This window comes from Polyodon spathula, chromosome 9 (genome assembly GCF_017654505.1).
Source record: "Polyodon spathula isolate WHYD16114869_AA chromosome 9, ASM1765450v1, whole genome shotgun sequence".
NCBI lineage: Eukaryota > Metazoa > Chordata > Actinopteri > Acipenseriformes > Polyodontidae > Polyodon > Polyodon spathula.
Genome location: NC_054542.1, coordinates 8751327 through 8775559, shown reverse-complemented (window position 1 = coordinate 8775559; position 24233 = coordinate 8751327). Strand labels below are relative to the sequence as shown.

The following is a 24233-nucleotide window of genomic DNA, read 5'->3' as shown; positions in this document are numbered from 1 at the left end:
ATATAGGATATTCGTGACATGTTTTGTTTGATGTAAATATAGGATATTTAAAAATGTGTGCTGCACTGCACAGTCTGCAGAATGAGTTTCTCTAGAAGCTGCGTGTGACATCAAACAGACAGCAGCCACAAACAGCTGCCACAGCAAGCTCTGGGACTGCGATATGAGAACGCAACCAATGATAGCAAGACGACATTTGCGCAGCAGTTTCTGAAAGACCCCTAAACCGGTTACTGAGCAACCCAGCTGTCAGCAAAATACAGTATTAAGAACAAATAATTTATAAAAAAAAAGGAAAACATACATGGTATTAAATATCATATACTCCTTCGACATAGTGCTGCAGCAGAACCTCCAAAATCTCTGTATAGGGTATGACAGTAAGGACCCCAAGGGTGTCCTTCACAATGCCATTTAATGTCCCAACCATACTGTTTGTAAATTAACCATACTGTTTGTAAATTAGCCATACTGTTTATAAACTAACCATACTGTTTGTAAATTAACCATACTGTTTGTAAATTAGCCATACTGTTTATAAACTAACCATACTGTTTGTAAATTAACCATACTGTTTATAAAATAACCATACTGTTTGTAAATTAACCATACTGTTTCTAAATTAACCACATAAATTAACCAATGAATTATTTCCTGAACGGCGCCTCATAGTATATTCAAAATCATGGCAGACCAGGGTGAACTATGGTAAATGCATAGGGTCAGGGTTAGGGTTAAACCGATCTCACGCTGATGTAACAGCAGCTACTAAAATCTGCTCCGGAAACCCAGCTGTGGTTTATCCTGGAATGCCAGTGTTAAGGGCTTACAGTGAACATGTGGATTTCCATTTCTTCAGGTCTCTCCCCTGTTTGGCACAATCTACAATGGCATTTATCTCATGGCCAAAGCCATGGACAATGCCAGGAAGTTCGGCGTCTGGGTCACTGGAACGACCTTGCCCAAATACGTCAGGAATGTGACATTTAAAGGGTTCAACCAGAGGATTGGGACTGATGGCAAAGGGGATGGTGTGACCAACTACGTCATCCTGGACTCAGACGGGCAAAGCAGCCAACTATACAGCACCTACATGATAGACATGTCAAAAGAACTGCTGGGATTCATGGGCCGATCCATTCACTTCCCTGGGGGGGCCCAGCCCCCCGCTGATTCCTCTTGCTGGTTTGATCCATATTCCATCTGCACAGGAGGTAACGTGTCTCTTGTATCTGTATTTATTTCTGCATTTTTCCTTCACTCTTTGATTCCCAAATTATGAACAATTTGAGATAGAATCATTTAAATAATGATTGCTCAGTAATCAAAGGGTTAATAAGGGGAAGTACAGGACCCCCTTGTAAATGAGATGCAAACCTCAAGGGTTCTATCCTGATTACCCCCTCCTCTTCACTTCATCATCAACCTTCATCACAGATTTAATAGAATAATGGAATATGGAATATACACCTACTGTATCACACACACCTGACCCCGCCCCGACCCTGACCACACCCCCGACCACCACCCCTGATCCTGCACATGCACTGCAGCAGATGTAAAGCCTCTCTTTAATCTATATAAACTGTTGCTTTTTATCTTCCAGGTGTGGAGCTGACCTTTGTGATTCTGGGGTTTGCCCTCGTCTTCACTTTGTGTCTGGGCGGTGTGGGGTTACATCTTCTCATAAGGTCAATATCACTTTTAATACTGATGTCTTCCTAATCAGAGGAAGAATGGAACTGGGTTTGTAGGAATGGCATAAGCATGCTTTTAGTATTTAAAATCCCAACAAACAGGTTGAATTTACAGGTGTTTCTGCACCGACAGCTATCCAAGTAGCAGACTTTCTGAATGGCTGCACACATACCTTTTAATTCTGTGTTTACACCCACACACCCATACACCCCCTAACCCACCCCGTGGCATCCCTGATACGCTGGGTAACTGCACCCCAAACACCCCTTAACCCACCCCGTGGCAGCCCTGATACGCTGGGTAAATGCACCCCACACACCCCCCAACCCACCCCATGGCAACCCTGATACGCTGGGTAACTGCACCCCACACACCCCCTAACCCACTCCGTGGCAGCCCTGATACGCTGGGTAAATGCACCCCACACACCCCCTAACCCACCCTGTGGCATCCCTGATACGCTGGGTAACTGCACCCCACACACCCCCTAACCCACCCCGTGGCAGCCCTGATACGCTGGGTAAATGCACCCCACACACCCCCTAACCCACCCTGTGGCATCCCTGATACGCTGGGTAACTGCACTCTACACACCCCCTAACCCACCCCGTGGCAGCCCTGATACGCTGGGTAAATGCACCCCACACACCCCCTAACCCACCCTGTGGCATCCCTGATACGCTGGGTAACTGCACTCTACACATCCCCTAACCCACTCAGGTCTGTGTGGCTCCTCCTCCTTGTTATTTGGCTCAGTTCTGTGTGGCTCCTCCTCCTTATTATTTGGCTCAGTTCTGTGTGGCCCCTGCTTGCTGTTTTGTGTAACGTGTAACCTGTCCTCTTACAGGCGACACCTCCAGCAGACCCAGCTTGTGAAAGGACCCAATAAAATGGTGCTGTGCCTGGAGGATCTCACCTTCATCAGCCCTCAAATGAGCAAAACAGTACGTCTGCAGATAGATATTAAAGCTTGGTGAACATGACTCATCGGACATCACAAAGCAGCACTGTAGATATTAAAGCTTGGTGAATACGACTCATCGTACATCACAAAGCAGAACTGTAGATATTAAAGCTTTGTGAATACGACTCATCGGACATCACAAAGCAACACTGTAGATATTAAAGCTTTGTGAATACGACTCATCGGACATCACAAAGCAGCACTGTAGATATTAAAGCTTGGTGAACACGACTCATCGGACATCACAAAGCAGCACTGTAGATATTAAAGCTTTGTGAATACGACTCATCGTACATTACAAAGCAGCACTGTAGATATTAAAGCTTTGTGAATACGACTCATCGTACATCACAAAGCAGAACTGTAGATATTAAAGCTTTGTGAATACGACTCATCGTACATCACAAAGCAGCACTGTAGATATTAAAGCTTTGTGAATACGACTCATCGGACATCACAAAGCAACACTGTAGATATTAAAGCTTGGTGAACACGACTCATCGGACATCACAAAGCAGCACTGTAGATATTAAAGCTTGGTGAACACGACTCATCGGACATCACAAAGCAGCACTGTAGATATTAAAGCTTGGTGAACACGACTCATCGGACATCACAAAGCAGCACTGTAGATAGTATCAAGTCTGTAACCTTTTCATTTCTCTTTTTAGAGGCTGACGCTCAATGGAACGAGTGAATCAAAAAGCACCAATGAAGGGAGGAGTGTGAAATCCACGCCGCAATCTCAATCGATAAAGAGCCTCACCGACGCAACACAAGACACGTCCAATATAGCGGTTTATGAGGTACATAGACACAGCCTCACAGCAAAGCAGCACTGATGCTTACAAAGCAGCTCTACACACAGCCTGGACTCATTTACACACAAAGCTGACTCTGTAGATATTAAAGCTCTGTACACACAGACTGGCTCTTTACACACAAAGCAGCACTGTAGATATTAAAGCTTTGTGAACACGACTCTTTACTGTAGATATTAAAGCTTTGTGAATACGACTCATCGGACTGTACAAAGCAACACTGTAGATATTAAAGCTTGGTGAACACGACTCATCGGACATCACAAAGCAGCACTGTAGATATTAAAGCTTGGTGAACACGACTCATCGGACTGTACAAAGCAACACTGTAGATATTAAAGCTTGGTGAACACGACTCATCGGACTGTACAAAGCAGCACTGTAGATATTAAAGCTTGGTGAACACGACTCATCGGACATCACAAAGCACTGTAGATATTAAAGCTTGGTGAACACGACTCATCGGACATCACAAAGCAGCACTGTAGATATTAAAGCTTGGTGAACACGACTCATCGTACTTTACAAAGCAGCACTGTAGATATTAAAGCTTTGTGAACACGACTCATTTACAAAGCAGCACTGTAGATATTAAAGCTTTGTGAACACGACTCATCGTACATTACAAAGCAGCACTGTAGATATTAAAGCTTGGTGAACTCGACTCATCGGACATCACAAAGCAGCACTGTAGCTCTTTACACACAGCCTGGCTCTTTACACACAGCCTGACGCTTTACACACAGCAGAACTGTAGATATTAAAGCTTTGTGAATCTTTACACACAGCAGAACTGTAGATATTACAGCTTTGTGGACTCTTTACATCACAGCCTGATATTAAAGCGCTTTACGACTCATCGTACACACAAAGCAGCACTGTAGCTCTTTTGAACACGACTCATCGCTCATTACACAGCAGCACTGTGGCTCTTTACACACAGCACTGGCACTCTAGATTACACACAGCCTGGCTCTTTACACACAGCCTGGCTCTTTACACACAGCCTGGCTCTTTACACACAGCCTGGCTCTTTACACACAGCCTGACGCTTTACACACAGCCTGGCTCTTTACACACAGCCTGGCTCTTTACACACAGCCTGGCTCTTTACACACAGCCTGGCTCTTTACACACAGCCTGGCTCTTTACACACAGCCTGGCTCTTTACACACAGCCTGGCTCTTTACACACAGCCTGACGCTTTACACACAGCCTGGCTCTTTACACACAGCCTGACGCTTTACACACAGCCTGGCTCTTTACACACAGCCTGACGCTTTACACACAGCCTGGCTCTTTACACACAGCCTGGCGCTTTACACACAGCCTGGCTCTTTACACACAGCCTGGCTCTTTACACACAGCCTGGCTCTTTACACACAGCCTGACGCTTTACACACAGCCTGACGCTTTACACAGGGTGATTAGAAAGTAAGTTTACCACTTCAATACACCATGCATATGTATATATGGTAACACTTTACATTGTGTCTCTAATTACATAGTAGTTACTTAGTAAATACAATTGTACTTACACATCATTACAGTGTTATTATGCATTGTTACAATGTTCTTAATGTGTAAATTGCATGATATATGTAAGTACACAATAGTATCAGAAAAGGGTTAAGGGGGGTTAGAGTTAGGACTAGGTTTAGAGTTAGCTTAGGGTTAGGTTAGGGTTACAGTTATATCATGCAATAAGTGTAATATATATGATTTTAACTGAAGCGATACCTTTTTTGCAATAGACATTTCTTGGGTAAGCAGACTAACTATCTTGCTCTATATATATGCTTATATATTAATGCACTAGTTCAAGGCATAACTGTGCTGTGGGATCACTGGCTGCAATCACCACACTGCTGCTTCACTGTAATAACTGTGCTGTTCCTGTAATGACAGGGGGACTGGGTTTGGCTCAAGAAGTTTGAAGACGGAGCTTTCAGAGAAATAAGAGCAAGCACGACCAGCATTCTGAGAAAAGTATGTGTATTGCATTGGGGTTGTTTGAAGCAATGGGGCTTCGTTTTGAAGAAAACTGCAAAGGCAAAGGCACATTCTCAGAGAGGAATCCAAGCATTGTATCTGTAAAAAAAAAGAAAATGTGCATATGTAGGAATGTTTCTTTTTATTGCACTGAATAGATTTTTACCTGGAAATTAATACTATTTTAAAATGGAGAACATTGCCTCTTAGGAAATGTATTTTTCTTCTTCTTGGTTTACAGATTACCACATATTCATGCCTTATGAGTCACACATACACACACAAACACAAACAAACATATACACACACACACAGACAGACACACACAGGCACACACACACACACAAAAACACACACACAGACAGGCATACACAGGCACACACACACAGGCACACACACACACACACAGACAGGCACATATACACACACACACACACACAGACAGGTCACACATACACACACACACACACACAGGGTCACACAGGCACACACAGGCTCACACACAGACATACAGGCACACTTAAACATTTATTTGTATTTATTTTTGGTGTTTACTTTACTCCTGTATTGCTGTGTCTATAACTGTGTGTTGATTCACGCTAGCTTCTTCACACCGAGGTTTCCCCTCACAGTCTCTTGCTTGTGTTTTCTCCTCCTGCTTCTGCCCTGGCTAGATGAAGGATTTGCGCAATGAGAATGTGAACCCGTTCCTGGGGTTCTTCTCAGACTGCGGTGTGAATGCTATTGTGACAGAGCATTGCTCTCGGGGAAGCCTGCAGGATCTGCTCAGAAACGACGACGTGAAACTCGACTGGATGTTCAAGTCCTCTCTGCTGCTGGATCTGATCAAGGTGAAGGGTGCTGTTACAGTAGTAATAATAGCTGCGTAAAGCCTAGCTGCTGTATAGGTCTCCCCTGTGCAGTTTGGGAAGACGTATTGCACTGGGTTAAACAAATCTCTCAGTTTGCATGCATTGCTTTCATAGTGTCTGTTACACTTGCACTTCCTAGTTCATTTCACCTCAGCGAGGCCTCATGCCATTGACTGCATAGCATGACAGTGGAGAGGAAACAAAACTGCTTGAGTTCTGGTAATGAAGAAGAAAGAAGGACTGGAGCAAACTTCACTCGACAAGTGAAATGACCCAGGAAGAGCAACACCTGCAGACTGAGAGCTTTCTTTATTCAGGTGTGGCCCAGAGTATAGCAGACTGAGAGCTTTCTTTATTCAGGTGTGGCCCAGAGTATAGCAGACTGAGAGCTTTCTTTATTCAGGTGTGGCCCAGAGTATAGCAGACTGAGAGCTTTCTTTATTCAGGTGTGACCTCGAGTATAATAAAAAACAGTTTGCTGTAACATGATCTTTCATCGCGACCTCCCCAGTGAATGCAAATGCATCAGAGGTAATATTGTTAGAATGAAACCTCACCCCCTGACATTGCAGCACAGGCTTGAACAGACACATTACATTCCAGTCCTGTCTCTCCAGGGCATGAAGTATCTGCACCACAGAGACTTCCCTCATGGGCGCCTCAAGTCTGGGAACTGTGTGGTGGACGGGCGCTTCGTGCTGAAAATCACTGACTACGGGTTCAGTGAGCTGCTTGAGGCTCAGAAAGCTCCGTGTGAACCAGGCCCACCGGAAGGTAGCTGTGAAGCGACACAGAGGATCATCTACATTATTTTAAGCACAATTTGGTAACACTTTACATTGTGTCTCTAATTACTGTGTGCTTACATAGTAGTTACTTAGTAAATTACACACAATTACAGTGTTATTATGCATAGATACAATGTACTTAACGTGTACAGTTCTTGCATGATATAACCCTAGTCCTATCCCCTTTCTTACAGAACTGTGCACTTACATATATCGTGTAAAAATATACCCACATTAAGTGCATTGTAACTTAGTGTAATTACACTGTAATTGTGTGCAAGTACACATGCATTTACTATGTAACTGCTGTGTAAATACACAGTAATAAGATCCTGATAAATCAGGGCACATGGCAAAGGGTTTTTTGTATGTGTCTATGTGGCCCCCTGAAAGCGGGCCTTGACTCCCCAGTGGCTCACCCGGTAAAAGTGCTCCCTCGTGGAGTGCAGGGTGAGGCAAACTGCACAGAGTTGGCTGGTTTGAACTGCTTCTTTGGCCTTTGGACTCCTGTTGGTCAGGAAGGAAAATTGGCAGATACTTTGTCTGCTACAGCACCCCGTACTGGTCAGGCTGGCAGCACGACAGCTTGGTGGCTTTTCAACTTAGTCACGTTTAGTTTGTTTGCTTGTTTGTATTTTTCATGTTGTTAAATGTATCTCCTAATTTCAATCTTTGGATAACATGTCTAGTTTTCTATGTGAATGTCAAATGGCTGCACTCGGAATAAATGCCCTCTCCTGATTGCTTCCAGAGCTCTTTTGGACAGCTCCAGAGTTCCTCAGAGACATGGAGAACTCCAGGAAGGGGACGTACAAGGGAGATGTTTACAGTTTTGCTATTATACTACAGGAAGTTGTCGTCCGCGGGTCACCCTACTGCATGCTGGGACTCAGCCCTGAAGGTAGTTGATCCTGCTGACGTTGGAGACATCGATTCCGCTGTGTTTTCTTTTGCAGTGCAGATAAAACTTGTCCCGTGTAATCAAGAAATGTTGATCCCCACCCCCTCCTCTCCCAAAGCTGTTGTATTTGTCCCAGATATGTGTAAGAAGATTAGTTATAGGCATCTGCTGAAAGAGAAGTCATAGGTTTGGTTTTATTCAGAGAACGGGGATTAAGACTAGGTTTCATTTGCACAAATGATATTATTCAAGTACTGATTACTGGTACTTTTTATTATTGTATTTATTAAAGTTACTGCACTACTTCTTCTTCTTCTTCTTCTTCTTCTTCTTCTTCTTCTTCTTCTTCTTCTTCTTCTTCTTCTTCTTCTTCTTCTTCTTCTTCTTTTTCTTCTTCTTCTTCTTCTTCTGATGTGTGGCTCAGAGGACCAGTGGTTCCCCAACTAAAAACTCACACACATGAATATTGACCCTCTGCTGTAGGCTGATGCAAACAGACGATTGAAATGATCAGTAATTGTTTCTGTTACAGAGATCATAAGAAAGGTGAAGAAGCCTCCCCCAATGTGTAGGCCAACTGTGGCCCCGGACCAGGCCCCTCTGGAGTGCATTCAGATGATGAAACAGTGCTGGAGTGAGCAGCCAGACAGGAGGCCTGCTTTCGATGAAATATTTGACCAAGTGAGAACTTTGAGAGCATTTTTATCCTTCTTCTTCTTCTTCTTCTTCTTCTTCTTCTTCTTCTTCTTCTTCTTCTTCTTCTGTGATCGCCAAAGAAGCAAGTAGTTGAAAAGCCCCACTTTTTTAAACTGAGACCATCGTGTTTGCTCTGAATGAGTGTAATTGGATTGTTATAAATGTTCATTATATGTGCAAAATAACACAAGAAGTTCTCTTTCTCTTTCCCTCCCTAGTTTAAAACCATTAACAAAGGCAAAAAGACCAATATCATCGACTCAATGCTCAGGATGCTTGAGCAGTACTCCAGTAATCTGGAGGATTTAATCAGAGAGAGGACAGAGGAACTGGAGGTGGAGAAACAGAGGACAGAGAAGCTGCTGGCAGAGATGCTGCCTCCGTAAGTATCGCACAATGATGTAGTGGGACCATACTGAACACACAGCACCCAATCACACAGTGATGTAGTGGGACCATACTGAACACACAGCACCCAATCACACAGTGATGTAGTGGGACCATACTGAACACACAGCACCCAATCACACAGTGATGTAGTGGGACCATACTGAACACACAGCACCCAATCACACAGTGATGTAGTGGGACCATACTGAACACACAGCACCCAATCACACAGTGATGTAGTGGGACCATACTGAACACACAGCACCCAATCACACAGTGATGTAGTGGGACCATACTGAACACACAGCACCCAATCACACAGTGATGTAGTGGGACCATACTGAACACACAGCACCCAATCACACAGTGATGTAGTGGGACCATACTGAACACACAGCACCCAATCACACAGTGATGTAGTGGGACACATACCATACTGAACACACAGCACCCAATCACACAGTGATGTAGTGGGACCATACTGAACACACAGCACCCAATCACACAGTGATGTAGTGGGACCATACCGAACACACAGCACCCAATCACACTGTGATGTAGTGGGACCATACCGAACACACAGCACCCAATCACACAGTGATGTAGTGGGACCATACCGAACACACAGCACCCAATCACACAGTGATGTAGTGGGACCATACTGAACACACAGCACCCAATCACACAGTGATGTAGTGGGACCATACCGAACACACAGCACCCAATCACACTGTGATGTAGTGGGACCATACTGAACACACAGCACCCAATCACACAGTGATGTAGTGGGACCATACCGAACACACAGCACCCAATCACACTGTGATGTAGTGGGACCATACTAAGCACACAGGGTGGGATCATACTGAAATTCTCAACAATGACAATCACAATAATGTAATATATGAGAACAGCTCCGGTTTGGACAGACACATACAGTATGCATACATTAATATATACCTGCAATTGGCCTTTCTAAATTGGAGAGAAAATCAGAGGTTAAAATAATTTAAATAAAAATCAAAAGGCAAAGCTAAGAAGCAGTGAATACAAGATGACTCCAAGCATTCAAATGTGATTTTCTCATGCAGCACATGACAGGTGAAGAAGTATAGTGAATGGCATCAGCACATGAGTGCAAATGGACTGGAGACGCCGTGCAGAAAGAACCCTGCCATTATATTAAATTACATTCTTCACTTCTGCAAAGCCAAAAGAACATGCATACATAATGCCCTGCTGTGCGCTAGAGCACTTCACTGTGACATGATAGCTCTGTTTAGAAACCTTCAAATAACCAAATCAAAGTTTCCACTCGGAATAATATTTGAAGAGATAACATTATCTTCCTCCATCTGAAACAAAAAGATCAATTCATCTGGGATTCATCATTTTTTTCCAAATGTATGTTTACTTCTTTGTGCTTAACCTACCGGATCCCCAGTAGAGTGCCCTCCAGGAAGATGCCATCTAACAGCTAACAAGACCATAGAAACTCGATTAGAATTGGTAACATGTATTCCTAGAAGCCAAAGTGATCCGATCCAAAATATAACCTAAAAACCTCTTTTAAAAAGCCCTCGTGAAGAAAGCACCTGTGGGGTTTATTCTAGCACTAGAATCGTCTGCAGTGCTCCGAGTCAGTGGTCCTGCCTTCGACTCCTAGTGCTGTATCGGGCACTGAGCCCCAAGAGGCTTTGCTTGTTCATTTTAGGCAGTGCCGTTCAAACTGTATGTCAGCTAATCAGTGTTCTCAGGAATACACAGATTGGGTTTTGTATTCCTCTTACTGAATTGTAGTTCTTATGAACCTATTATAGATGTGCCAATCGAAATGTTATGTGAAGTGACCAATCACATTTTCTGAATTAAGTTTTAAGTATTTTATAAAAAAAAAAAAAAAAGGCATGTGTTGGGTCCTTCCTGTTTTATTTGGAAGTTTGAGCAAAAAAGAAATTCTGTGAGCATAAAATTGTCCTCTATTTCTTTCTATTAAATGTAACCTTATGGTTTTCCTGAATAAATCAATAAAACTCAAAGACTGATAAACGTTTCCATCGTGTGCTGTGTCTCGTTGCAGCTCTGTGGCGGAGGCTCTTAAAACTGGCGGGACGGTGGAGCCCGAGTACTTTGACGAGGTCACCATCTATTTCAGTGACATCGTCGGATTCACCACCATCTCAGCCCTAAGCGAGCCAATCGAGGTGGTGAACCTCTTGAACGACCTTTACACCCTGTTTGATGCTGTCTTAGCCAACCATGATGTTTACAAGGTGAGGGAAAGGATGTGGAAAGAGATGCACATTTCCAGCAGCGAGCAGCCACTCCAACATTGAGGCTCGTGGCTTGGAAACACTGGCCCCAGTATACAAAGCTTTCATTTTACAGGGTAAAGTGAACACAGATGATGCTGTTCTGGGACCACAGTGGCTACCTTAGTAAAAACAGGGCTGTGAAGTGTGCAGTTTGAATTCCAAAAGAGCCGTCTGGCTACGAGCCCACAGAGAGTGTTGCATTGCTGTTTGCACTGCTGCAACGTTAAGCCGAGAGGGAACACGAAGACACTTTGTGGCGGGGAAGTTTGTTTCAGGAGACTAGGTTTCAGGTCACTGCATGGCACACCAGGGAAGACATAGGGTTTCAAGTCTTTGTTCTTAAAGTGACTTTGTGTTCCCTCAGCTTTAGGGATCAGAGCTAGCTGGTGATAGATCACCCCATTGCCACACTCAGATACAGCCATCCCTGAAGGTTTTGATGTGTATAAACTCCTGCCAGCAACATCAGCACATTGCAGTCAATCAAAAGCCTTCAGAAAGGTTCATTCCAGCCCCCTCTGCCATTGACATGCAGGTGTTTACCAAACGCTCTGGAAAGAATCCATACATTCCTAACAAATCTTTACAAATGAGGCTGATTCTCAAACAGCACACATCTTTACAAATGAGGCTGATTCTCAAACAGCACACATCTTTAGAAATCTTTCAGAAATATTGTGGTATTCATGAAATGCTCGTGGCTTGGGCCGCTCTTTCTTGACTTGCCTTCACCAGGTAGAAACGATTGGTGATGCCTACATGGTGGCTTCGGGGCTCCCGAAGAGGAACGGGAACAAGCATGCTGCAGAGGTGGCCAACATGTCTCTGGATATCCTGAGCTCTGCAGGAACCTTTAAAATAAGACACATGCCTGACGTCCCCATGAGGATACGAATAGGAGTACATTCAGGTGAGGAAACACCGCCCGCGGCTGCAGGCGTTACAGTCATTCCTGGGAAAACAACACAATCAATGAGCTGCTTTCATATGGTTGTGTTGTCCAATCTACAATACAAGGGAGTAAGAAAAAACATTGAGTTATTCATTAGAGTTATTCATTAGAGTTAGGGTTAGGGTTAGGGTATGAGGTAGGGTTAGGGTTAGTGTTATACATATATACCAGTAATATCAAGAATTGAAATACAAAGAAATGCAGCAGCAGCACAGACTAGTTTGTGAATTGTCATGTTATGCAATCCATTATTTTTATATTTCTCTGAATAGGCAGCTAATGAGTGGATGAATACTATAATTGCAGTGCTATATTTAAAGATACTATTTTTAAACAAAGAGAGAGTGTTTTTCTAATGTTCTCCTCGCTTAGATAACCCTATTTGTTGTTCTCTTCCCTCCCCTGTCGAATGCACCAGGCTCCTGTGTAGCGGGAGTGGTTGGCCTCACAATGCCTCGGTACTGTCTGTTTGGAGACACGATCAACACAGCATCCCGCATGGAATCCACCAGCTTGCGTATGTAATCCCCTCTGTACCCTGAATCCACCAGCCTGTATATGCAATCCTCTTCTCCACCCTGAATCCACCAGCCTGTGTATGCAATCCCCTCTGCACTCTGAATCCACCAGCCTGCTTATGTAATCCCCTCTGTACCCTGAATCCACCAGCCTGTATATGCAATCCTCTTCTCCACCCTGAATCCACCAGCCTGTATATGCAATCCTCTCCTCCACCCTGAATCCACCAGCCTGTATATGCAATCCTCTCTTCCACCCTGAATCCACCTACCTGCGTATGTAATCCTTTCCTCCACCCTGAATCCACCAGCCTGTATATGTAATCCTCTCCTCCACCCTGAATCCACCAGCCTGTATATGCAATCCCCTTCTCCACCCTGAATCCACCAGCCTGCATATGTAATCCCCTCTGCACCCTGAATCCACCAGCCTGTATATGCAATCCTCTCCTCCACCCTGAATCCACCAGCCTGTATATGCAATCCTCTCCTCCACCCTGAATCCACCAGCCTGTATATGCAATCCTCTCCTCCACCCTGAATCCACCAGCCTGTATATGCAAGCCTCTCCTCCACCCTGAATCCACCTGTTTGCGTATGTAATCCCTCTGCACCCTGAATCCACCAGCCTGCTTATGTAATCCCTCTGCACCCTGAATCCTGAATCCAGCTGCAGCAGCAATAAGGGATAAGGTGTTAATTTAGTTAACAATAATGCTGTTTTAACTATTTGTGTGTTTGTTTTCAATACAAAAACAAACGAACTTCCAGCTTCGTGCCACAGGAAATAACCTGTTTGTTGAAGCTCATTCTGAAAATGTTTTTTATAATTATTTTATTTCCAGCTTATAGAATCCATGTCAATCTAAGCACTGTGAAAATCCTCCATTCACTAAATGAAGGCTACCTGATAGACGTCAGGGGGAAAACAGAATTAAAGGTACAGTACGCAAAATCATTTTTCACACTGTCTATACATTCTGCCTGGCCACATTATTAGGACCTGTCTCCCTGGTGGATCAGGCTTCACTGTGGCGTGGCGTGGCGTGGCGTGGCGTGGCATGGCATGACGTGGCGTGGGGTGATGCATGCACTCCCTTGATTACTAGGGCAGGTAGAATGGAGGCTGTAGTTTATTCCATGTACACTTATAGTTGTACCCTGATGGGAATGGCCGCTTTCAAGTTGATAATGCAATCCTCCAATGGGAGTGGATTGAGGAGCATGACATCCATCAGGAGTGGACTGGAGCTTTCAATACAGATCAAATCAGCAGGCAGACAGTGAGAGTCTCTTCTAACAGGAGTGGACTGGAGCTTCCAATACAGATCAAATCAGCAGGAAGACAGTGAGAGCCTCTTCCACCAGGAGTGGACTGGAGCTTCCAATACAGATCAAATCAGCAGGCAGATAGTGAGAGTCTCTTCTAACAGGAGTTGACTGGAGCTTCCAATACAGATCAAATCAGCAGGCAGACAGTGAGAGTCTCTTCTACCAGGAGTGGACTGGAGCTTCCAATACAGATCAAATCAGCAGGCAGACAGTGAGAGTCTCTTCCACCAGGAGTGGACTGGAGCTTCCAATACAGAACAAATCAGCAGGCAGACAGTGAGAGTCTCTTCTAACAGGAGTGGACTGGAGCTTCCAATACAGATCAAATCAGCAGGAAGACAGTGAGAGTCTCTTCCACCAGGAGTGGACTGGAGCTTCCAATACAGATCAAATCAGCAGACAGACAGTGAGACCATCTTCCTGACAATGTGTTTTCTTTCTGTTTTTTTAGGGAAAGGGCATTGAAGAAACATACTGGCTTGTGGGTAAAAAAGGCTTTCAGAAACCTTTACCGAACCCCCCAGATATCAAGCCAGGGTAAGGACGATGGGTTCTGTTATATATTCAGTCTGTGAGAATCTTCAGTTCTACACTGTTTTACTGTTCAGCATCCCAGTAATTATCCCAGTTCATATTTTAAATACATATGTGGTAACGTGTGGTTTACAGTATTAATACAGAGCTCCCTCATTACTTCATGATTGGATAATCCACTAATTCCATGAAGTCATGTGTACAGTACACTGCCCTTCACTGTACTGTATTAGGGCTCTTCACTATTGCACTGTTTTGTGTATTTCATGACTGTTGATGTGTAGTCAGACACACAGACCTACCTGGAGCACTGCATCACATTACAATGACACACGTGTATACTTTTTTTTCACAAGTTTTAGAATCTCAGAATAATCTTGCTGTTTTCATTTTATGTGGTTCTGTTCATTTGGGTAATGAACAAACAAAAACCCATAGGACAGTGCAGTAAGCATTGCATTATTATTGCTTGATATGGGTGGGTTTTGGCAGGTCAGCAGAGCAGTAAGCATTGCATTATTATTTCTTGATATGGGTGGGTTTTGGCAGGTCAGCAGTGCAGTAAGCATTGCATTATTATTTCTTGGTATGGGTGGGTTTTGGCAGGTCAGCAGTAATAGTTTGATGGCCCTCAGGAACATTTCTTGTAGTTACACAACTTTGAGCAATGGGATGAAGCGTGCTGCATTGTGGCCCCTGGTCTTTGCCTTGGCCCTCTTTAATATATTGTGTTGGGGTATGTATCATTTCTAATATGCTACAGGGACAATAATCATGGCCTTCAACCCGAAGAAATTGAGGCGTTCAGGAGAATGAAAACTGAGAAAACTCCTTGATTAAACTGAGCAGAGGAGGTAGCCCTGTGCGTGGTGTCGTTGTGCCAGTTGATGTTGTCATGACTGTTGTGCACATTGGTTGATGTTGTCATGTCTGTTGTGTACGTTGGTTGATGTTGTCATGTCTGTTGTGCACATTGGTTGATGTTGTCATGTCTGTTGTGCACGTTGGTTGATGTTGTTATGTCTGTTGTGCACGCTGGTTGATGTTGTCATGACTGTTGTTCACATTGGTTGATGTTGTCATGTCTGTTGTGCACGCTGGTTGATGTTGGTGTTTGGGTTGTGATTGTGACAAGGCTTCTGCCCACTCTGGTTAAGAACATCCTTTCTGCAGACCTACTTCAGCGTGGCCTCCATAGTGTAAATTTTAATGTACTGCAATGGATCCATAATGTAAAGTGCTGTATAGCTATGGCCAAAAGTTTTCCACCACCTAGAATTTTAGGATCGAGACATCATTTTAAAAACTATATGAACATAATTTTGATCTTTTATTTAACGTTATGTAATCTAAGAAACTACAATATAATATCACAAAAGTCTACAGGAAGCCTTAATAGTAGTACAGTATTTCATGTTAGATTTCAAAATGTAAAATTTTTCAGTTTTTGTCAGGTTTCGTTAAGTATATGGAAAACTACAAAGCAATGTGTAATTCAATATGTTAATGTAACGTTATTCAGCAGCTTTCATTTGACTGTGAAGCACAATGAGTTCATTCTGTAGCTGGGTGATGTTAAACGTCTGGCACAGCTGCATAGAATGCACTGTGAGGGTCCTCTGTGTGGATCAGTGGAATCAGATCCTCTTTCCTTTTCAGACATCATCATGGAATTACAGCACAGCCCTTCTCTGCCTTCCAGATTACAAACTAAAGAGGCGTGTGCAGCAGCAAACACTGAAACTATCTGGCAAGAGTCTCTATTGGTGTTTACAAGTGTCTTCAAAAGACTTCTTATTGACCAGCATGCAACATACTGTACCAGTGTCTTCAAAAGACTTCTTATTGACCCGCGTGCAGCATACTTTACAAACGAGAGTTTTGAAGTTGTGGATAAACTCAAAAGAAAACAACATCAGATACATTATTCTGTATTAAATACAAATAAAAAAAGTTAAAGCTGATTTAAAGTCCCTTATGCAATAAGCAGCCTGCATCCTCAAGATGTGCCCTGTTGTATAAGGGACTTTATCTTTCAAGTGTTTCTTATAGATTTAAAAAGGTTGTGTTGCTCGGATGTATAATTTGCATCTCAAAAGGTCATCACTGTTATCTTAGCTTCGAATAATCCGATTAAACAAATCTCACCAGGATGAACAACTACACTGAAGTTAAACAACACAAACAGAACACTTCCATTCAGGGACAGGGCCATGAGAATAAGAAGAGATTGAGAGGGTCAAACCTTCCATTCAGGGACAGGGCCATGAGAATAAGAAGAGATTGAGAGGGTCAAACCTTCCATTCAGGGACAGGGCCATGAGAATAAGAAGAGATTGAGAGGGTCAAACCTTCCATTCAGGGAGAGGGCCATGAGAATAAGAAGAGATTGAGAGGGTCAAACCTTCCATTCAGGGAGAGGGCCATGAGAATAAGAAGAGATTGAGAGGGTCAAACCTTCCATTCAGGGACAGGGCCATGAGAATAAGAAGAGATTGAGAGGGTCAAACCTTCCATTCAGGGACAGGGCCATGAGAATAAGAAGAGATTGAGAGGGTCAAACCTTCCATTCAGGGAGAGGGCCATGAGAATAAGAAGAGATTGAGAGGGTCAAACCTTCCATTCAGGGAGAGGGCCATGAGAATAAGAAGAGATTGAGAGGGTCAAACCTTCCATTCAGGGAGAGGGCCATGAGAATAAGAAGAGATTGAGAGGGTCAAACCTTCCATTCAGGGAGAGGGCCATGAGAATAAGAAGAGATTGAGAGGGTCAAACCTTCCATTCAGGGAGAGGGCCATGAGAATAAGAAGAGATTGAGAGGGTCAAACCTTCCATTCAGGGAGAGGGCCATGAGAATAAGAAGAGATTGAGAGGGTCAAACCTTCCATTCAGGGACAGGGCCATGAGAATAAGAAGAGATTGAGAGGGTCAAACCTTCCATTCAGGGACAGGGCCATGAGAATAAGAAGAGATTGAGAGGGTCAAACCTTCCATTCAGGGAGAGGGCCATGAGAATAAGAAGAGATTGAGAGGGTCAAACCTTCCATTCAGGGAGAGGGCCATGAGAATAAGAAGAGATTGAGAGGGTCAAACCTTCCATTCAGGGAGAGGGCCATGAGAATAAGAAGAGATTGAGAGGGTCAAACCTTCCATTCAGGGAGAGGGCCATGAGAATAAGAAGAGATTGAGAGGGTCAAACCTTCCATTCAGGGAGAGGGCCATGAGAATAAGAAGAGATTGAGAGGGTCAAACCTTCCATTGAGGGCCATGAGAATAAGAAGAGATTGAGAGGGTCAAACCTTCCATTCAGGGAGAGGGCCAGGGACCTTCCATTCAGGGAGAGGGCCATGAGAATAAGAAGAGATTGAGAGGGTCAAACCTTCCATTCAGGGAGAGGGCCATGAGAATAAGAAGAGATTGAGAGGGTCAAACCTTCCATTCAGGGAGAGGGCCATGAGAATAAGAAGAGATTGAGAGGGTCAAACCTTCCATTCAGGGAGAGGGCCATGAGAATAAGAAGAGATTGAGAGGGTCAAACCTTCCATTCAGGGAGAGGGCCATGAGAATAAGAAGAGATTGAGAGGGTCAAACCTTCCATTCAGGGAGAGGGCCATGAGAATAAGAAGAGATTGAGAGGGTCAAACCTTCCATTCAGGGAGAGGGCCATGAGAATAAGAAGAGATTGAGAGGGTCAAACCTTCCATTCAGGGAGAGGGCCATGAGAATAAGAAGAGATTGAGAGGGTCAAACCTTCCATTCAGGGAGAGGGCCATGAGAATAAGAAGAGATTGAGAGGGTCAAACCTTCCATTCAGGGAGAGGGCCATGAGAATAAGAAGAGATTGAGAGGGTCAAACCTTCCATTCAGGGAGAGGGCCATGAGAATAAGAAGAGATTGAGAGGGTCAAACCTTCCATTCAGGGAGAGGGCCATGAGAATAAGAAGAGATTGAGAGGGTCAAACCTTCCATTCAGGGAGAGGGCCATGAGAATAAGAAGAGATTGAGAGGGTCAAACCTTCCATTCAGGGAGAGGGCCATGAGAATAAGAAGAGATTGAGAGGGTCAAACCTTCCATTCAGGGAGAGGGCCATGAGAATAAGAAGAGATTGAGAGGGTCAAACCTTCCATTCAGGGAGAGGGCCATGAGAATAAGAAGAGATTGAGAGGGTCAAACCTTCCATTCAGGGAGAGGGCCATGAGAATAAGAAGAGATTGAGAGGGTCAAACCTTCCATTCAGGGAGAGGGCCATGAGAATAAGAAGAGATTGAGAGGGTCAAACCTTCCATTCAGGGAGAGGGCCATGAGAATAAGAAGAGATTGAGAGGGTCAAACCTTCCATTCAGGGAGAGGGCCATGAGAATAAGAAGAGATTGAGAGGGTCAAACCTTCCATTCAGGGAGAGGGCCATGAGAATAAGAAGAGATTGAGAGGGTCAAACCTTCCATTCAGGGAGAGGGCCATGAGAATAAGAAGAGATTGAGAGGGTCAAACCTTCCATTCAGGGAGAGGGCCATGAGAATAAGAAGAGATTGAGAGGGTCAAACCTTCCATTCAGGGAGAGGGCCATGAGAATAAGAAGAGATTGAGAGGGTCAAACCTTCCATTCAGGGAGAGGGCCATGAGAATAAGAAGAGATTGAGAGGGTCAAACCTTCCATTCAGGGAGAGGGCCATGAGAATAAGAAGAGATTGAGAGGGTCAAACCTTCCATTCAGGGAGAGGGCCATGAGAATAAGAAGAGATTGAGAGGGTCAAACCTTCCATTCAGGGAGAGGGCCATGAGAATAAGAAGAGATTGAGAGGGTCAAACCTTCCATTCAGGGAGAGGGCCATGAGAATAAGAAGAGATTGAGAGGGTCAAACCTTCCATTCAGGGAGAGGGCCATGAGAATAAGAAGAGATTGAGAGGGTCAAACCTTCCATTCAGGAGATAAGAAGAGATTGAGAGGGTCAAACCTTCCATTCAGGGAGAGGGCCATGAGAATAAGAAGAGATTGAGAGGGTCAAACCTTCCATTCAGGGAGAGGGCCATGAGAATAAGAAGAGATTGAGAGGGTCAAACCTTCCATTCAGGGAGAGGGCCATGAGAATAAGAAGAGATTGAGAGGGTCAAACCTTCCATTCAGGGAGAGGGCCATGAGAATAAGAAGAGATTGAGAGGGTCAAACCTTCCATTCAGGGAGAGGGCCATGAGAATAAGAAGAGATTGAGAGGGTCAAACCTTCCATTCAGGGAGAGGGCCATGAGAATAAGAAGAGATTGAGAGGGTCAAACCTTCCATTCAGGGAGAGGGCCATGAGAATAAGAAGAGATTGAGAGGGTCAAACCTTCCATTCAGGGAGAGGGCCATGAGAATAAGAAGAGATTGAGAGGGTCAAACCTTCCATTCAGGGAGAGGGCCAGGGAGAGGGCCATGAGAATAAGAAGAGATTGAGAGGGTCAAACCTTCCATTCAGGGAGAGGGCCATGAGAATAAGAAGAGATTGAGAGGGTCAAACCTTCCATTCAGGGAGAGGGCCATGAGAATAAGAAGAGATTGAGAGGGTCAAACCTTCCATTCAGGGAGAGGGCCATGAGAATAAGAAGAGATTGAGAGGGTCAAACCTTCCATTCAGGGAGAGGGCCATGAGAATAAGAAGAGATTGAGAGGGTCAAACCTTCCATTCAGGGAGAGGGCCATGAGAATAAGAAGAGATTGAGAGGGTCAAACCTTCCATTCAGGGAGAGGGCCATGAGAATAAGAAGAGATTGAGAGGGTCAAACCTTCCATTCAGGGAGAGGGCCATGAGAATAAGAAGAGATTGAGAGGGTCAAACCTTCCATTCAGGGAGAGGGCCATGAGAATAAGAAGAGATTGAGAGGGTCAAACCTTCCATTCAGGGAGAGGGCCATGAGAATAAGAAGAGATTGAGAGGGTCAAACCTTCCATTCAGGGAGAGGGCCATGAGGGAATTCAGGGAGAATGAGAATGAAGAGATTGAGAGGGTCAAACCTTCCATTCAGGGACAGGGCCAGGGAGAGGGCCATGAGAATAAGAAGAGATTGAGAGGGTCAAACCTTCCATTCAGGGAGAGGGCCATGAGAATAAGAAGAGATTGAGAGGGTCAAACCTTCCATTCAGGGAGAGGGCCATGAGAATAAGAAGAGATTGAGAGGGTCAAACCTTCCATTCAGGGACAGGGCCATGAGAATAAGAAGAGATTGAGAGGGTCAAACCTTCCATTCAGGGAGAGGGCCATGAGAATAAGAAGAGATTGAGAGGGTCAAACCTTCCATTCAGGGAGAGGGCCATGAGAATAAGAAGAGATTGAGAGGGTCAAAACCTTCCATTCAGGGAGAGGGCCATGAGAATAAGAAGAGATTGAGAGGGTCAAACCTTCCATTCAGGGAGAGGGCCATGAGAATAAGAAGAGATTGAGAGGGTCAAACCTTCCATTCAGGGAGAGGGCCATGAGAATAAGAAGAGATTGAGAGGGTCAAACCTTCCATTCAGGGAGAGGGCCATGAGAATAAGAAGAGATTGAGAGGGTCAAACCTTCCATTCAGGGAGAGGGCCATGAGAATAAGAAGAGATTGAGAGGGTCAAACCTTCCATTCAGGGAGAGGGCCATGAGAATAAGAAGAGATTGAGAGGGTCAAACCTTCCATTCAGGGAGAGGGCCATGAGAATAAGAAGAGATTGAGAGGGTCAAACCTTCCATTCAGGGAGAGGGCCATGAGAATAAGAAGAGATTGAGAGGGTCAAACCTTCCATTCAGGGAGAGGGCCATGAGAATAAGAAGAGATTGAGAGGGTCAAACCTTCCATTCAGGGAGAGGGCCATGAGAATAAGAAGAGATTGAGAGGGTCAAACCTTCCATTCAGGGAGAGGGCCATGAGAATAAGAAGAGATTGAGAGGGTCAAACCTTCCATTCAGGGAGAGGGCCATGAGAATAAGAAGAGATTGAGAGGGTCAAACCTTCCATTCAGGGAGAGGGCCATGAGAATAAGAAGAGATTGAGAGGGTCAAACCTTCCATTCAGGGAGAGGGCCATGAGAATAAGAAGAGATTGAGAGGGTCAAACCTTCCATTCAGGGAGAGGGCCATGAGAATAAGAAGAGATTGAGAGGGTCAAACCTTCCATTCAGGGAGAGGGCCATGAGAATAAGAAGAGATTGAGAGGGTCAAACCTTCCATTCAGGGAGAGGGCCATGAGAATAAGAAGAGATTGAGAGGGTCAAACCTTCCATTCAGGGACAGGGCCATGAGAATAAGAAGAGATTGAGAGGGTCAAACCTTCCATTCAGGGAGAGGGCCATGAGAATAAGAAGAGATTGAGAGGGTCAAACCTTCCATTCAGGGAGAGGGCCATGAGAATAAGAAGAGATTGAGAGGGTCAAACCTTCCATTCAGGGAGAGGGCCATGAGAATAAGAAGAGATTGAGAGGGTCAAACCTTCCATTCAGGGGCAGGGCCATGAGAATAAGAAGAGAGTTTTGCCAAGTGAAAATTAAACACTGGACCTGACCTGTCAATCATTCTGTATCTGCATGAAGGGTTTCGCTGTTGAACATATTACTATACAAAAAAAACTATTGGAGAATGTTCCCTGTCCCCTAGTCTCCTGTCCCCTGTCTCTGTCCCCGTCACCGTCACCTGTCCCAGATTGACTCATCTGATTCACGTTTGTCTGTTTGTTTCAGGGATAACTGGCAGGAAATGATAACTGAAGAAATCAAATCCCTGTTCAGAAAGGCCAATAGGAAAGTGGATAAAGCTAAAATCTGAGGGGAGGATCCATGGTGTAGCAAAGTGTGAGCGGAGGGCAAGCGTGTGCGGACCAGCTGCCCTCACAGACAGCATTCTTACAGAGAGCCCTCTTTATTCTTTAATAGGATTGCCCAGATCCCCATTTAATCCAGTCCTTCCCAGCACAGCAAAACAGAGGCTGTGCTAATGAAAGAGAAGAGCGTTTATAGGGAAGGGAAATCTGGACGCTCTTTTGATTTCAAAAGAAACTGAAATTCTCCACCACAATGACGCGATAATGCAACTTCATTATCTGGCCACCAAGTGGCGCTAAGTGAAAATGCTTTCTACAGTCAAATGCAGTTTACGTTATTGTGTGTTTGAGTTGTTTTTTCCATTCATTTGCATAGGTTTGCTGCACATGGCTGGCAGGAGTTTTTCTATGCCATGGTCCTGTGCTGACCTGCCACTAAAACCTGCAGCTGTGCATGTTGCAGCATTTAAAGGGGAAGTCTGTGTCTGCAGTTGTAAATGGTTCATGCTCTTTATTTCAGTGAAAGCAGGTGAGCTGCAATAGCCTTTTTAAACAGTTAGATATTTCAAATATTTAATACAAAAACTCTGCTGTCAGCAACCAGAATTACCTCCCCTTTTTTTTTCACCAAATCAATCTTTAAAAAAATAAAAATACTGTATATATATATGTGTGTGTGTGTGTGTGTATCTTGCAGAATTATATTTTTGCCACGGTTCAATAAATAGATAAACCAGGCTGTAGTTTAAGTTTATCAAGCTAACAGATCTCGTAGGGTGCTTCTGTATTCATATCTCTAATTTAAGTTTATCAAGCTAACAGATCTCGTAGGGTGCTATTGTATGCATATGTATATCTTCTGTACATATTGTTTGCTTGTGTTTCTCCAGGGCACCTTCAGAAATAAGATGCCATTTCTCAGGGGGAATTTTCCAGGCATATGTATTTATAATTGAGCAGGGCTGTCTTTTGCTTGTTAATATATCTTAACCTTATTTATGCATATTGAAGTATCTGTCTCCAGGAAGACACTTCAATGGTACGTCGTGTCTCTATGGTCCAGTTCAGCTCACTTCATTTCATTGATTGTTAATGCAATTGTTCGATTGTGATAATGTGTACCGGTAACAATGAAGGAAAGAGACAGGTAGAAGGCAGCTGAATGCATTGGAATGTGAGTTATAAAACCCGAACTGCCCCTACTGTTCCAATGGAGCTGGAGCTACTGAACATGGTCCTCCCTGTCTGCACAGCACTCATGAAACACAAAAAGAAATATTACAGCAGAACTTATTAAACAGGTACACGTGCCCCACTGCATTCATAACTAGCTGCAGAAACCCATTACATTGAGTGCAAACATTTAGCAAGAGGGATGCAGTAAAGAAATGTTATTGCAATAAACTGTTATTCCTTTTAAAGGTTAAAAACAGATGTACAAATGTTTCATAAATGGATTCCTATACTAAGTGTTGTCTACTACTTTGTTCTACCCTGCTTATTTGAAATAATAATAATAATAATAATAATAATAATAGAGTATTGGTTTCCTAGTCTGCTATACTAAACCAGCAGGATAGTGCATTTGTGTAGAACGATTGGAGGAACGGCCCAGTAGATTAGTCGGGAGCCTCCTTCTCGTTTAGGGCTGGCTGTCTGCCTCGCTGACACTGTATAGACAATAGAGAAACGTATG

At 44.1% G+C, this 24233-nt stretch overlaps 1 protein-coding gene across 1 annotated transcript in view; it reads left to right on the top strand.

Moving 5' to 3' along the window:
- Window positions 1–22890, top strand: part of gucy2f (guanylate cyclase 2F, retinal) — a 34105-nt gene extending 11215 nt beyond the window's left edge. The window contains exons 3-18 of the mRNA XM_041260041.1: window positions 860–1214; window positions 1607–1691; window positions 2546–2642; window positions 3334–3468; window positions 5392–5472; window positions 6150–6326; window positions 6965–7121; window positions 7887–8036; window positions 8569–8717; window positions 8951–9114; window positions 11203–11395; window positions 12173–12347; window positions 12808–12906; window positions 13753–13847; window positions 14691–14776; window positions 22458–22890. Of these exons, the coding sequence (XP_041115975.1) occupies window positions 860–1214; window positions 1607–1691; window positions 2546–2642; window positions 3334–3468; window positions 5392–5472; window positions 6150–6326; window positions 6965–7121; window positions 7887–8036; window positions 8569–8717; window positions 8951–9114; window positions 11203–11395; window positions 12173–12347; window positions 12808–12906; window positions 13753–13847; window positions 14691–14776; window positions 22458–22542 (2283 nt within the window). The 3' untranslated portion in view covers window positions 22543–22890. The remainder of the gene's footprint in view (window positions 1–859; window positions 1215–1606; window positions 1692–2545; window positions 2643–3333; window positions 3469–5391; window positions 5473–6149; window positions 6327–6964; window positions 7122–7886; window positions 8037–8568; window positions 8718–8950; window positions 9115–11202; window positions 11396–12172; window positions 12348–12807; window positions 12907–13752; window positions 13848–14690; window positions 14777–22457) is intronic.
- The last annotated feature ends 1343 nt before the right edge of the window (window positions 22891–24233 follow it).